The 14952-nt window shown below is 38.0% G+C and overlaps 1 protein-coding gene across 7 annotated transcripts in view; it reads right to left on the bottom strand.

Annotated features, from left to right (window-relative positions):
* Nucleotides 1-14952, bottom strand: part of UNC80 (unc-80 homolog, NALCN channel complex subunit) — a 246135-nt gene that overhangs the window by 46233 nt on the left and 184950 nt on the right. For 6 of the 7 annotated variants that reach the window (XM_007187842.2, XM_057551653.1, XM_057551654.1 and 3 more), the window contains 8 exons: nt 14662-14756; nt 12939-13028; nt 12093-12194; nt 10121-10301; nt 8640-8908; nt 6990-7124; nt 4292-4430; nt 3567-3663 (listed from right to left, as the gene is read on the bottom strand). In XM_007187842.2, the coding sequence (XP_007187904.1) occupies nt 3567-3663; nt 4292-4430; nt 6990-7124; nt 8640-8908; nt 10121-10301; nt 12093-12194; nt 12939-13028; nt 14662-14756 (1108 nt within the window). The remainder of the gene's footprint in view (nt 1-3566; nt 3664-4291; nt 4431-6989; nt 7125-8639; nt 8909-10120; nt 10302-12092; nt 12195-12938; nt 13029-14661; nt 14757-14952) is intronic. The other variant, XM_057551656.1, reaches the window with a different exon arrangement.

The following is a 14952-nucleotide window of genomic DNA, read 5'->3' as shown; positions in this document are numbered from 1 at the left end:
GTCTTTCATATCTCATTGGGAATTTGATAATGCGAGGATTTTTTAGTCAAATTTAGGGCTTCTCTATGCTGTTAGCATTTTAATATTAGAGAATCTTTATACATTTTATCATTGCAGTGTCTTCATGTTATCACTTAATCGCACTACAGAATCTCTGATACACCCTAATAACATGGTACTGGATATGCTGGGAGTGGAAAATAGAAGAGGGGGTATTTTGACACTTAGGAATCGAGTGGACTTGGAGTTAAGTTAATGCAAGGTTTTGATCCATTTTTGAACCTTTTATGGAGCTGTGATATTGTAGGAGGAGCCCAAGGAAGGGAGGATGAGGACCGTCCTGAGAGAGGGTAGATTTGCCCTCCTGAGGCAGGGTTGACCAGGGGCATAGTGTTTAATGCCCACTGCTTAAGACAAAATAAGGTGGGAATGTTGGGGATGGGGGTGGCATTTTTTACTCATTCCTCATGTTTCCTTCCAGCAGAGAGAGTTCAGTCCATATCAATCCCGGTTCCTCTTTGCCCTTTTACTCATTCTGTTCTGGAGAAGACAAAGACTTACCTGAGGGGCAAATTGATATAGACATACTGGGCAAAATCAGCTCAGCTCTTTTCCTTTTCCTGGAAAAGCCTGCCAACAGGGCTTCTATCCTCTGCTGTGAGTTCTCAGGGCAGTCCTATTTCAAGCCTGATTCCCCTACTTAATCTTTCTCAGTAGTAAAGGTGATATTTCAACCTCCCTTCTGCCTTCCTTCATTTATTTAGAACATGGGCAAGAAAGAAGTCACCCTTCACTGGATCCTTCCAGAAACCTCAACTCTTACGACTGACACCGTTTCAGGAGTTTCTGAGAAAGGATAAAGAGGACCCTCAAGATGGCTGTGATATTCAGCTCAGGCAAGGAGAGCAGAGATTTACACCAGAGGCTGTGGTAAGAATAAACTGTATGCATTTTCTTCAGGTGGCTCCTTATGTTTACAAACTTGGTTGGTAAGAGGCAGGAGAGGTAAGGTGACTTGGCTCAGCGCCTCGAGATGGCTGAGCAACAGATTTCATAAGGGAAAACTTCAAAATAAATTGCTCTGGGACCAGAAAGGAGAGATTATTTGCAGTGGGGGGACTGGGAAATGCACTGTGGAGATGGGGCGGAGGTCACCCTGCTTGTCAGCGGGATGTTCTGACCCTACCATTTGCTCTCTCTGTCCCAGCGGTGTGTGAGGAGATAGTACATAATGAACAAACTGATGGAAGAATATTATATAATGGTATTACACTCTAAGATTAATCCTGAATAATAAAACAGTCTGGGAATATCTGACCAGCTGTCTGCTGCTTTTTTCATTGATTACTTTAAAAATACAAATTCCCAGTCTTTTATCCAATTCATAATAACTATTCTGAAAGAATTTTTGACATAAAATAAAACTGACAATTGTTAAAATACCACTGAGTAGAATTTGTTATTTAATAAACATCTTGCTTCAGATGTTTATTCTACATTAAGAAACTACATCTTATGGGCGCCATTGAAATTTGACTTGGGGAAACTATGCAGTAATGATCAAAACCTGAAACACAAAAGCTCAAAATGATAGAAACTCTAATAAGCAAAGTTTGATACAGACCAAGATAAAATAAGTCCTCCCCCAAAACTTAATCAATGAATGTAAACTTTATTATAAATTTTACATAGAAAGAAAATAATTTCAATGAAAAGAACTTTGATAAAATAAAAATGAAAAGTTGAAAGTGGCTTATTTGCAACATAAAATGACTGATTGAGGAATTAAACTGGCATAAATAAATTAGAAAATAATCCCTTAATGAAAATTTATAGGTATAATTATGATTAAGATATTTGTATTTATAAAGTCATAGTCAAAATATCCTTGGGGTCAAAATATCCACTGGGTTAAAATAGTAGAGTTGCAATAGTTGGGTCAATATTTTTCTACACTAATTGAAAACCAGAAGTAGATTTAAGGAGGAATACGAGAAATTGATAAGGAGATTTGATCAAACAGACAGAATTAAGAATTTTAAGTAATGTGGAAATCTGTAAGCCCCAAGCAATCTTTACATCCCAAGTAGATCACTATGCTTTACTTTCAGATCAGATATACATCTCTATCTAGTGTTCCATAAATCACCTGATCTATAGATGCTTCAGGATAGGCTTGACTATTAGGTTAGAACTGGACTGGTATGAACGGACAAGTGCTAGTTCTCTGTTTGCTTCACCAGGAGACTCACTAGTCACCTTCCCTTTCACTTCAAACCTGAGTCAGAGTCACAACTCACCCTGAGCACATGAGATCAACAGCTGGTCCGAGGAGGTAGGACCAATGTGGGTGACTCTGGGTTAGATCAGAGCCAGCATCCTTGAGTTGAGAGAACACTCAGATAAGATTTATATTTTATTCCTTGTGTGACAGGAGTTTGTAGTCTCAGTTCTTTGAATTTACATCAAAAAGGTGATAACCTACCTAGATCTGGCAGTCTTAACAGAGGAGCAATACCCTGGAATAATTTATTAGCCCATCCTTCTCTCAAAAGAAAGAAAGTTGAGGCAAAAACTGTGATATGTTTATGACTAATTCATATTTTTATTTTCAAACTATTTTCTTACCACAAAGGCCTATGCAAGAAGAATTACAAATGAGAGAAATAGGAACATGGAAACAGTGGGCTGTTATCTGATTCATTCATTTTATAAATTTAAATTGTTATATCATCTATGGAATACAGCACTATATTGGGCATTGGAAGGTATATCACATATACTAAGAATATGGTAGAATACAATCTAATGCTTTGTTTATGGGTTAGATATTACAAGAAAAAATCAAAGTAGATTGAGAAATTAAGAGGGAGAGATTTCCTAATGTTGAATTGAGGAAGAGGAGGGAAGGCCATAGGGTTGGTTAAGCCAGAATTATGGAACATTTGGAAGGAATGCAGCTCTTATCTTTAAGCAGTAGATTACATAAAAAGGGGCTATCCATAATTCATTTGAATTATTGTCTCTGCCTTTAGTATACCTATTTAAATAGAGAGATGAGACTGATTTTCATTTCACATATTATATATATATGTAAATAAAATCAGATCAGAGCCAACATCCTAGAACTGGAAATAACACTCTCCATGGTGAGTCCTTTGGATTCCTTGCACTTGGCAAAATGACAGGCAAGATTTCTCTTCCTGCTCTTTGTGTGACAGAAGTTCTTATTGCTCCTTGAAAGGAGTTTTCTTAAATAGCTTAAATGTCTTTTCTGAAATTTTATTTGCTATTAATTTCTGTTACATGTGAGGATATTTCCTAAACAAGACTAAAACAAGTTAGCCACTTCACAATTTCCAAATTAGGGGATTTCAAATTGATGAAGATTTACTATATTTTTCATAACCTCTGCTATGACAAGTTCCCTAAATTTAGTTTTTGAAAACGCACTTGCCAGAACATTACAGGCTAATATTAGCAAACATAACCTTTGTAGTCACTCAATTTTATTTCCTTTGCCATACTTACTTATTACAAGGCACAGAATAAAAGGCTGCAGTTACCTTCTGAATGACTCAGGAGCATATGCCACCACAGTAACACAGAGCTTAATGGCTTCACTTATAGAGAAAGTCAGGTCTTCGTTTCCATAGCAGAAATCTGAAGGGACAGAAGGTCAAGGCACACAATCAGAGTGGATTTCACCAGGGATAAAGAAGAATTTATTACTCCTAACACTTTCTTTCCAGTTATATTTTGTAGGCATTTCTTTGTTAGACTTTATTCCTAAACTGTGAACACTTAATATCCTCATCTAAAGGGACTAAAAATTCTGTTCTATTTTTGAATAATCAGATGACAAATAAAAGTGCTTTTTTTTGGTAGTTTAAAAAAACTCATCTAATAGAAGTATATTTGTATGCTCTAAGGTAAGACATGAGACTCCATCTTTGAATACCTCTAATTGTGCACATTCCATGATAATAAAAGCTTGTCTTAAAGGGTTATTCACTTAGAATTGCCCAGGAAAACCCAATTTTCTGAAAACTACAGTGGTCTATTGAGCCCCCCTTTTAATACAATTTTCATGGCAGAGAATCCTTTACATTTTAAGATTTACAAGAAATTTAAGAAAAACAGGAGATAGGAAAACGTACTCATTTCATTTATAGCACAGTTCCACTTATTTTTGCTGTTTTGATTTAGTTCAAAATATTCAGTATAAGGTTGTTTAAAAAAAGAAAGATTACAAAAAGAAAAAGAATGTCAAGGCAAGTTTTGCTTTTACCTAATGACTTAAGAGGCTTCTCAGCTTTGACCAGCTCTAAGATGTCTAGGATGTCAGTGGTCTCCCCCTCCAGCGACTGCAGCAAGTCAAACAGGCACTGAGCTGACACACCTTTGCTGGAGCCAGTATTGGCAGCGTCCTGTACAAAGAAAAGCCATTTTAGGCCATCATTAAAAAGTCTACAAATAACAAATTCTGGAGAGGGTGTGGAGAAAAGGGAACCCTCATACCCTGTTGGTGGGAATGTAAGTTGGTGCAGCCACTGTAGAAAACAGAATGGAGGTTCCTAAAAAAAACTAAAAATAGAGCTGCCGTATGATCCAGCAATCCCACTCCTGGCATATACCCAGAGGAAACTCTAACTCAAAAATGACACATGCACCCATATGTTCATAGCATCCCTATTCACAGTAGCCAAAACATGGAAACAACCTAAATGCCCATCGACAGATGAATGCATAAAGAAGATGTGGTATATATATACAATGGAATCCTACTCAGCCATAAAAAGAATGAAATAATGCCATTTGCAGCAACATGGATGGACCTAGAGATTATCATACTAAGTGAAGTTAGAAAGAGAAGGACAAATACCATATGATATCACTTATATGTGGAATCTAAAATATGACACAAATGAACTTATCTATGAAATAGACTCACAGACACAGAACAGAATTGTGGTTGCCAAGGAGGGTGAAGGGGGATGGATTGGGAGTTTGGGATTAGCAGATGCAAACTATTATATATAGAATGGATAAACAACAAGGTCCTACTGTATAGAATAGGGAACTATATTCAATATCCTGTGATAAACCATAATGGAAAAGAATATAAAAAAGATGTATATATCTATATGTATAACTGAATCATTTTGCTGTACAGCAGAAATTAACACAACACTGTACATCAACTATACTTCAATTAAAAACAAAAGAAAAGCCATTTTAGTTTATTAATTCCTACATCAGCACTAACATGGTTTGATCAGGAATACAAGTTTCATAAACACTGTCATTGATAACAATATCTAGGCAGTATTCAGCTTACAGAATCCTGCATCCAACCATGCTACTGTATGGAGTGAACACCTGACTTTTAAGGGATCTATTAAATGCTAATCTAGTACAAAAGAGATATTTGTGGAAACTCATAAAAATACAGCAATATGTGAACTGCCACTAAAGTTCATGCCTATGTTTTTCTCTGGTCTATGATAGTGGGACTCAGCATTCCCCCCCAAATTTCCATAATGGATTGGTTGAATACACCAAATATATTTGAGAAACGGATGAATTTTTTGACAACCCTGGGAATTTTACAGGTCTTATTTGATAATCTATCTCCAGAATGGAGATACTTACCATCTCAAATCTCTGTAAAATGACTTTGATTCAGTCATTAAAACAACAAATCCTCCTGGGCATATATCCAGAGAAAACTCTAATTCAAAAAGATACATGCACCCCAATGTTCATTGCAGCACTATTTACAATAGCCAGGACATGGAAGCAACCTAAATGTCCATTGACAAAGGAATGAATAAAGAAGATGTGGTATATATATACAATGGAATATTACTCAGCCATAAAAAGAATGAAATAATGCCATTTGCAGCAACATGGATGGACCTAGAGATTATCATACTAAGTGAAGTAAGTCAGAAAGAGAAAAACAAATATCGTATATTAATGCATATATGTGGAATCTAGAAAAATGGTATAGATGATCTTATTTGCAAAGCAGAAATAGAGACACAGATGTAGAGAACAAATGTATGCATACCAAGGGGGAAGGGGTGGTGGTGGGATACTTGGGAGATTGGGATTGGCATATATACACTACTACGTATAAAATAGATAACTAATGAGAATCTACTGTATAGCACAGGGAACTCTACTCAATGCTCTGTAGTGACCTAAATGGAAAGGAAATCCAAAAAAGAGGGGATATATGTATACATATAGCTGATTCACTTTGCTCTACAACAGAAACTAACACAACATTGTAAAGCAACTATACTCCAATAAAAATTAATTAAAAAAAAAAAACCTCATTAAATTCCTACTATGTGCCAGGCACCATTTTGTGCACTGCAGTCATAGCAAAACAAAAACAAAAACAAACAAAACAACTAAAAACAAGCAAAAGGCAAGCAAAAACCAGACAAATGTCTTGTTTTAACGGAGCTCAAATTCTATTGTGGGGTGTGGTAAAGATACATATTAGTGAAACAAATACATATGTTACATGTGATACGGTATAAATGCTCTGCAGACAAATAAAAATAAAACAGGGTAAGTGCTACAGAGTGATAGAAAAAAATGAGAATCAGGAACTCTTCCTTTTATCATTTTCCATTTTCCATCCTTTCATTAACTGAGTATAAAAAACCAGAGAGCTGATCTATTTACATCCTAGGGGCCAAAATGAGGGTTGAAGAGAAATGTTGAAGAGAGAAGATTTTCTTGTTGAAAGAGAAATAATTTTTGGTACTTATATTCCATTGCTTGAATGAAGAGAGCTGAGAGACTGATTATACCAATGGACAATGACCAGGCCGTACATAAATATAGAACTCTGATCTACAATCTACAGTAACCAGCCCAGGAGTCCCTGGCTGGAGTGAGCTCTGAATAAAGAGACTTTGCTTTCCTCATTGGGTTGGTCTTCCTTTATTTCCACAGAGCTTACTCACAGGAAACTCCAGGAGAGGGGCCACACTTGCAAACAGCTGGAGCACAAAGGGCTTCCGGTGTAGAATGTAGAACTGATGGCAGGCGAATTCAATGGCTTGACGCAACTGGGGATTGCTTTCATAGTCAGAGTACACCTATGGAAAAACGTCACCATATTCAGAAAATTCCTTAACAGCCTACTAGAGTTGTGTTTGCTTTTAAAACTCATAGCCATGGGAAGCATGGACGGAAATGACTAATTTCATAAACTGATGGAGGGGAGTGTAAAATGGTATATACCTTCTTGAGAGAAATCTGGCAATATACATAAAAATCCTAAAAATATAAATATGTTTTATATTTATATACTTATATAAGTATACTTATATACTCATATATATAAAAGTATATTTATATTTAATTCTAAAAATATAAATATACTTTTTTCTTGGGAAGTTTGTGACTAGTGATTTTTCTTAAGAAAACAGTTAGACAAATGTACAAAGATACATATACAATAATGACTGCTGCAAGGTTGCTTAAAATAGTAGAAAATTTGAAACAACTTATAAATTATTCATAAATTGGGGTTAAGTGTATTATGTATATGCATTCAACAGAATACTATCAGTTATTTTTTAAAAGATGCTATATAGTGCTACAGGGAAAATTCCCACAATATTCTTAGTGTCACATTAAAAAAGGTAGGTAACAAACTTGAATATATGGTATGATTCAACTTGTTTTAGAAAAAGTAGGAGAGAGTACCAAGATTTTCAAGGTGTGTAAACGATGGTTATCTAGGAGGAGGATTATAGATGATCTTTATTTTCTTCTTTAAACTTTTCTTTATCTTTTGAATTTTATAATGAGCATTTATTGTTTTTGATAATTATTTTAAAAGTTATAGAGGAAATTCCAACTATCTAAAAATAGGACAGAGAGCCCTTGATGATATTAAAAGTCAATTTCTTGCCCCTGTAGGTTGAGCAAATGTCACTTTACACAAGCATGTATTACTTCCATAATTCTATTAAAATTTCCATAAAAATGAGAACTAGGATGAGTCCCCCAGGCCCCTTCTGAACTTTATTCAGTACTCCTAACTGTAGCCACGTACACATTAGACATGACTAAGTGAACACTGTTCCTGCTACATTCACCTCCTCCAACCTTGTCATACCAAATTTAATGGCAATGAAAATCTCTATTCAGACAGAGGTTGGAGACTCTCTTGGGAGAAACATCAACTGAATGCTTGCCATACATTTGAATAATGGTTCTCAAGCTTCCTAGGGCATCAAAACCACCTGGAGGTCTTGTACAAACACAGATTACTGGGCCCTGACTCCAGAGTTTCTGATTAAGTAGCACTGGGATGGAACCCAAGAATGTGCATTTCTAACAAATCCCCAGGGGATGCTGATGCTTCTGCAGCTGCTGCTCCAGAGGTTGCACTTTGAGAACCACTGGTCCAGAAGAAATGGAAAAGCACAGCCCAGGTCTGGGAGATCTCAGAATAGAATGGAATATTATGACCTTTTGGAAGTTTCTAGGGGGGTTTCATTTGGTGCCTTCTGAGGTCATAAAAGAAGATAATACCATCATTAAAAGTTTTGGTACAGATCTTGTTGACCTGTTCCCTGGGCAGGAGAGGAGAGCCTGTGCACCTGCAGCATGGTGGGCAGAATCCACTGGTAGCCGCTGAGGGAGAAGAGGTGATTGAAGTGCACAGCGCTGTTGATGACCGTGGCCGCGTACTGCCTGAGCAGGGCACTGTCTTCTGGGTGCAGGATCAGAGCCCCGTTAAAAACGTTGAGGAAAAGCATGATTTCATCTCCCCAGGGAAACTCGCTCGGCATGCCCAGGAACATCTCCTCCAGGAGCTGGATCCACAAGCTTTTCTGAAGAGTGTCGAGGCCAAACAGCTCCTTCCCAGCTGTGAAACATGAAACAGCAGAGATAGAATTAGCCCCACGCCAATCCTGTCAGTGTGGAGGGCAATCAAACCCTAGGGCGCTGCTGTTTCCAGCTCAGGGACAAGAAGATCTACTGCTGATACGCTTCCCAGAACAATATTGCATCCATTGCTCTGACACCTCCTAGCCCTCCAAGTACTCTCTTCATCACCTCTTTGATTCAACTCTGTGGGCAAGACAGGGCAGGCAGGTGCAGTGTGTTGCTGCTGCATAAGCTGTGGCTTTGAGAAAAAATAAGTTATTGAGAAAATGGCAGGGCTGGGACTTGTTCTTGGTCTTTGAACTCATGGTCAGACTAGAGCTCTGTCTACTATTTCTCTGGAGCTTCTGGATGAAGATGTAGAGCATAGGGATGCTGATTTAAGAAAACTGCCCCAAATTAATAACTGAGTAACAGAGCGTGGTTTCAAAATGGGTCTCTTTCAATTTCTCTGTCTCAGTCTCTCTCTCTCTCAATTTGGATAATGGTTCTCAAGCTTCCTAGGGCATCAAAACCACCTGGAGGTCTTGTAAAAACACAGATTACTGGGCCCTGACACCAGAGTTTCTAATTAAGAAGGTATAATTTAGATAGAGTAAAAGGCACAGATCATAAATGTAGAATTTAATGAATTTTGACAAAAATACCCACTCATGTAACCAACACGCCAATCAATATATAGCCCATTTTCATCACCTGAGAAAGTTCTCTCATACCCCTTTCTGGGAAATCCATTCCCCCCAATCCACAGGTAACTACTGTTCTGATTTCTGTCACTGTAGATTCGTTTTGCCTCCTCTTGAATGTCATATAAATACCTGTCCTTCACTTAGTCAAGTACTCTCCTAACAATACCACACTAATTCCTTCAATTGCTTACGATTAGCTTAGAGCAGTGGTCTCAGGATTTGGTCCTTGGAACAGAAGCGCCAGCCTCACCTGGGAGCCTGTCAGAAATGCAAGTTCCCAAGCCCCATTCCAGAGCTACTGAATCAGAAACTCGGGTCTGGAGGGTGGGACCCAGCAATCTGTGTTTTATCAAGTTCTCTAGGTGATTCTGGTGCCCACTCAAGAGCTGAGAGCCACTAGCTTAGAGAACTGTCTGCCGATTAAGATAGAGATGTCCTCTAGCTGAGGACAAAAGAAGGGCAGGAGAAGAAGCCCAAGAGAGGAAATGCTTCTTTCTTGATACCTTGAGGATCACTGAAGAGTGAAAACTCCGCATCAATAGCACTTCGAGGGAATGAGGGCAGTCGGAGGAGGTCTTCCTGGAGCATGGAGACGTGGGACTGCTTGTGGGCTATGGGGATCTTCTGGGTGAGGGAGATGAGAAACAAAACCCTCCCCACTTCCTCCAGCTTCCGAGTGAATACCTACCGGCAGACAAAGGCAGGAGCAGATGAAAAGTAGAATTGGCAACTCTGAAATTACCAAGAGTGAAGAAACTGAAGTGAAAACTTTAATGGCAAACCAGGCTGATTAAAAATTGAAAGATGGGGGAAGTGAAATGAGAGAGAAATATTTTTTCTTCACCACATAGAATGAGCAAACAATACTTAATTGACTCTCACTTCCTGCATCTGTCTGTTCTACAGAAGGAAGTGTTTCTTATGGAGTTTGCCAGCTACAGGAGGAGCACAAGGCAAGCATTGTCAAGAACAGTTCAGTATTAAATACAGCCCATCTGTTTGGATGTCATAATATAGAAGACCTTCTCCAACAGGAGCCAGTCAGTTCCAATTGCTTCTATCATTTCTACTGATGCCTTACACTGTTTCTGGGTTTGCCTCTTAAAGACTGAAATGGGCTCCAGGAAAAACCTATCTTGGAACAAAAGCACATAGGACCTAGATTGGTGGCCCTTTAGCCCTGAGTTTAGATGACGTGAACATGGGTCTTTTGGTCCTTCTCTTAGCACCTTTTCTGTTGCTGATCAGTGGGCGGGGGATGTGACTAGGAAGTTGATAAGCAGTGAGCAGCTGTTGAGGAAACTTCAGAGCCGGAACCACAGGTCTGTCTATTATTATCTCCCTGAGGAAATTAGAAAGAAGTCTTAAGATCCCAACTTGGAGTATAAATAGAGCAAGGGCCCCGTTTTATGTTGTTCTCTTAAAACGTGTTCTTAAACATGACTAAAAAAACACACTCGTGAAGTGCGGTTATTGATTATGGTTTTCATTATTTTGCTGCCAAAATCAGAGGCTGGGATAATTTGTGGGGAATTGTTTTAGAAATTATTTATATTTAAGGTCTTATAGTTTTGCCCAACACCTCACACTTTGTAATACATTCACTGTTTTCTTTCTTCTAAATGCAATTTAGGTAGTTAATACTAACTATGTTTTTAATTACTTAAGTGATCGGATTCTATGCCATCTCCTGAAGATATTTTTGAATAGCATCCTTACTACGTGCAGAAAAATTGAAATAATAGTTTCTTGTTTCAACATTTTATTAAAAATAAATGAATATAACACACAGAACACATTAAAATTGTATCATTATTAGAATTGTGTACTACAGCTATATTTCGCTTGCAAAATAGTGAATTTTCTTAAGCTCAAAGTCTGATTTATGATGAGATGTGTAAACGTTATTCTGTTCTTCAATCTTAAATCTAAGTACAGCTGCTTGATTCTGTTTCCTCCTATTTTAAGAGAAGTTAGTAACATGTCCAAGGTCAGATCACTGGTCAGTGGCAGAGCTGGGACTGAGTCCAAATCTCTGGACCTTGGTGCAGGGCCTTTTTCAGGCACACTACATTGACCCCTTTTATTTTTTTCCAGCTAGCATAAATTTCTGGGCCAACCTTCTTATAGCTACACTATGTGTACTTCTAATCCTGCTTTACAAAAGTGTGGAGTGAAAATCCAAACTTAGAAACTAGTAGGTAAATAAATTAGAAGATTTCTGCTATTTATACCCTTATGATTTCTCATAGCATTCTCCAAGTGAGTGTTTCTTAATACCTTTACATTATTCATCCAATTTATAAAACTTAGTTAACACACTATTTTGGGGAACTATCTATTGACCAAGGGCCCATCATTCTCTCTCTAGAGAGGATCATAACAGAATCACAGAATCTCAGGGCTGGCAACCGTTTACAGATCATCTATCCCAATGACACGACAAAATAGAATAAAACTGTGGTGGTCAGGCACCTGTTTCTGAATGAGCTCCTGTCCTTTCTCTGGATGCATATGTACAAGGTTCAGCTGTGGAGACACGGATCTCCTAAAAGGGTAAATATCCCGAACATAGGTCTGTGGTGGGATTACACAAAGACAAAAAGAGAGTTCAAATAATTAAACTCTGACTCTCATTTCCTCTTTCCCCAAAGGTCAGACAAACATAAGTTATGTATTTTCTGATGGTTTAGATTCTTACTACTTTATGCTCCCCAATTCTACAAAATCCTAGGGAAGATAAACACCCTCCTTGGGAAAGCTTCAATCTCCCCAGGCCGAGTATGCTTTCCAAAGTCCAGGATGCTCTTTCAGGAGCAAAGGAGCCAGAGGCCATTTACTAAAACCCATTCTGAAGAAGAAAAGAAAAGCCCTGTAAAGTGATGTCAGTGGTCTTCCTGCGGTTTCCTTTGTTCATTAGATCACGTTACCACAATCATGCTTAATGTAGTAGAAAGCGGCACGAGAACAACATTAACATTCCAAATAAACACGTGTACTTACAATACGGGCAACTTAAATGTTCATCTAGATGTAATAATGATGAGTGACGAAGTGCCTTACTTATCTCCTTTAATTCTTAAAACGACCCTAAAGTAGCTACTATCATCGCCTGCCCTTTACAGACAAGGAAACTGAAGGGTACAAAGGTAAAGTGGCCAGTCCAAAGCTAATACATCATCAGTGAGGTGGTGTGAACCCAGCGGCCATACGCCTCACCTCTAAACAGCGACACCCCCCGGAGCGAAGCTGCCCTCGGGAAAGGCATAAGGGGCTTTTGACACAGTTCTCCATGAGCGTCATTCATCGCTGCAGTCTCACCTTATTGTAGTGGATAAGGTTCCATCGTTTATCCATGAGAAAGTAATGTGTAGACTGGGATTCTGGGATATTAAAAAACTCCAGACACTCCTAGAACAACAGCAATTTTTAACAAACATTTACTGAGATCATATTATGAGCCAAACAGTAAGCTGAAAGATAAAAATATCATAAAACAAGGTAACTTCCTATAAGGAATATATATGTATTTATATCTTACACAGATTTTATATATTATATGTGTGCATATATATACGTATATATATTATATACACGCACATATATATGAACATTTACATGCACACAGCTATCCAAAAAAATGACAGCATAAAGACTGATTGTGTAAGGTAGTGCAAGATAGGGGTAGGGGATTAAGACGTGCAAACTACTATGCATAAAATAAATAAGCTACAAGGTTATATTGTACAACACAGAACATAGCTAATATTTTAGAATAACTATAAATGGAATATGACCTTTAAAAATTGTGAGTCACTATGCTGTATACCTGAAATGTATATAATATTATACATCAACTATATCTCAATTTTAAAAAAGACTGATAGTGTAACACAAACTATCTGCTCTGTTCTCATAAAGCTAAAAGAGGTACAATTACAATGTAGACTTGAGTGATGAACTGTGAAGGCACAGTGGCATCTACTGGTCTCAATATCAGGAAGAAAGCATGTTTAGTAGCAACATTAAGAATAATATGAACCACAGTGATTGAGCACTTATTATCTACTATATTCTATGCTCAATGTTTTCAATGTAGAGAACTTGTATAACCTGCACTAATAATCGAGCACTGTTGAAAAAGAAACTGAGACTAGAGAGAGCCTGTCATTTGACTTATTTAGATAACACTGGTTGTGGTGGAGCGGGGGTTTGAACTCACTCTCTGCCTTCATGCTATCCTACCATCCAAAGTGAGTAGGAAGATGAAGAGGCTGTTGAAATTTGCTTCACCAGGCCTGAGAGACTCTCTGGAGATGAAGGAGTGAGGCCTGGAGGAGGCTTAACAACCCTTTCTACTGAAATAAAATACACAGGCTTGGCAAAACTGAATTTCTCAGAGGTCTTTTCTGGGCCAAAAGTTTGGGCTCCAGATAAACAGGGAATCACTGCACGAGTGTACTTACTACTTTCCCTTAACAACCCTACAGGCATGAGGAACAATGGACTGCATATCTCTTAAGGGGCGTAATTGTCATAACCATTAAAAATACTTTCTTGATTCACTTAGTTTATTCTAAGGTATATATTTTCTGCCTCTCCAATCATTTGTCAGTGGCAAACCAAGACTGTGTATTGTTCAACTCGATGCCACAAAAAGCGTCTCTGGCATGGACTGTCACCTGATCCCTAGAGTTTGTCCCAGTGCCCTTGGCGTGCAAACCCAGGGCGGCTCCAGAACTGCCACAAGTGATGCCAGGATACTCCTAAGCAGGATTCACAGCATCTCAAGAGGAGTGTCACATGGCTGCTGTAGCTGACAGGGAGCCGGCGTGATCTTGCCTACATCCATGTGGGGGAAATTATGCAAGGAAATAGAGGAGGTACACAAGAGTGGGGCACATTCTAGAAGAGGTAAATAAATGCATATATTCATTTGAAGATAGAGAAAGGCCATTTAATTCAAAACTGGATGATCAGTGAAGTGGCCATAGCCATTGTGCATTAAAAAAAAAAAATCACTTCTGTCAAAAGTCATCCCTACCTTTAACAGGGCTTCAAATTGAGTATCTTCATGGACCGGTAACTGGGTTGGGATATCACACTCATTCTGTCCATGAACTACCAAGGTTTTGGTACCTATAGAAGGTAAAAATCATAATAAACTGACTTCTACTGTAAGAAAGTTTATAGATAAAGCACAAATTATTAAAATATTATCAATAAACTGATGTTTTTATTATTATGATGATTACTACTAGTGAGGGTTTAATGCGAGTTGTGCATTGTACTAACTGCACTCCCTTGTTTCTAGTTAAATATATATTTTAAATAT

This window comes from Balaenoptera acutorostrata, chromosome 8 (assembly GCF_949987535.1).
Source record: "Balaenoptera acutorostrata chromosome 8, mBalAcu1.1, whole genome shotgun sequence".
Classification (NCBI taxonomy): domain Eukaryota; kingdom Metazoa; phylum Chordata; class Mammalia; order Artiodactyla; family Balaenopteridae; genus Balaenoptera; species Balaenoptera acutorostrata.
Note: the sequence above shows the minus strand (reverse complement) of the source record. Positions and strands in the feature narration are given on the sequence as shown.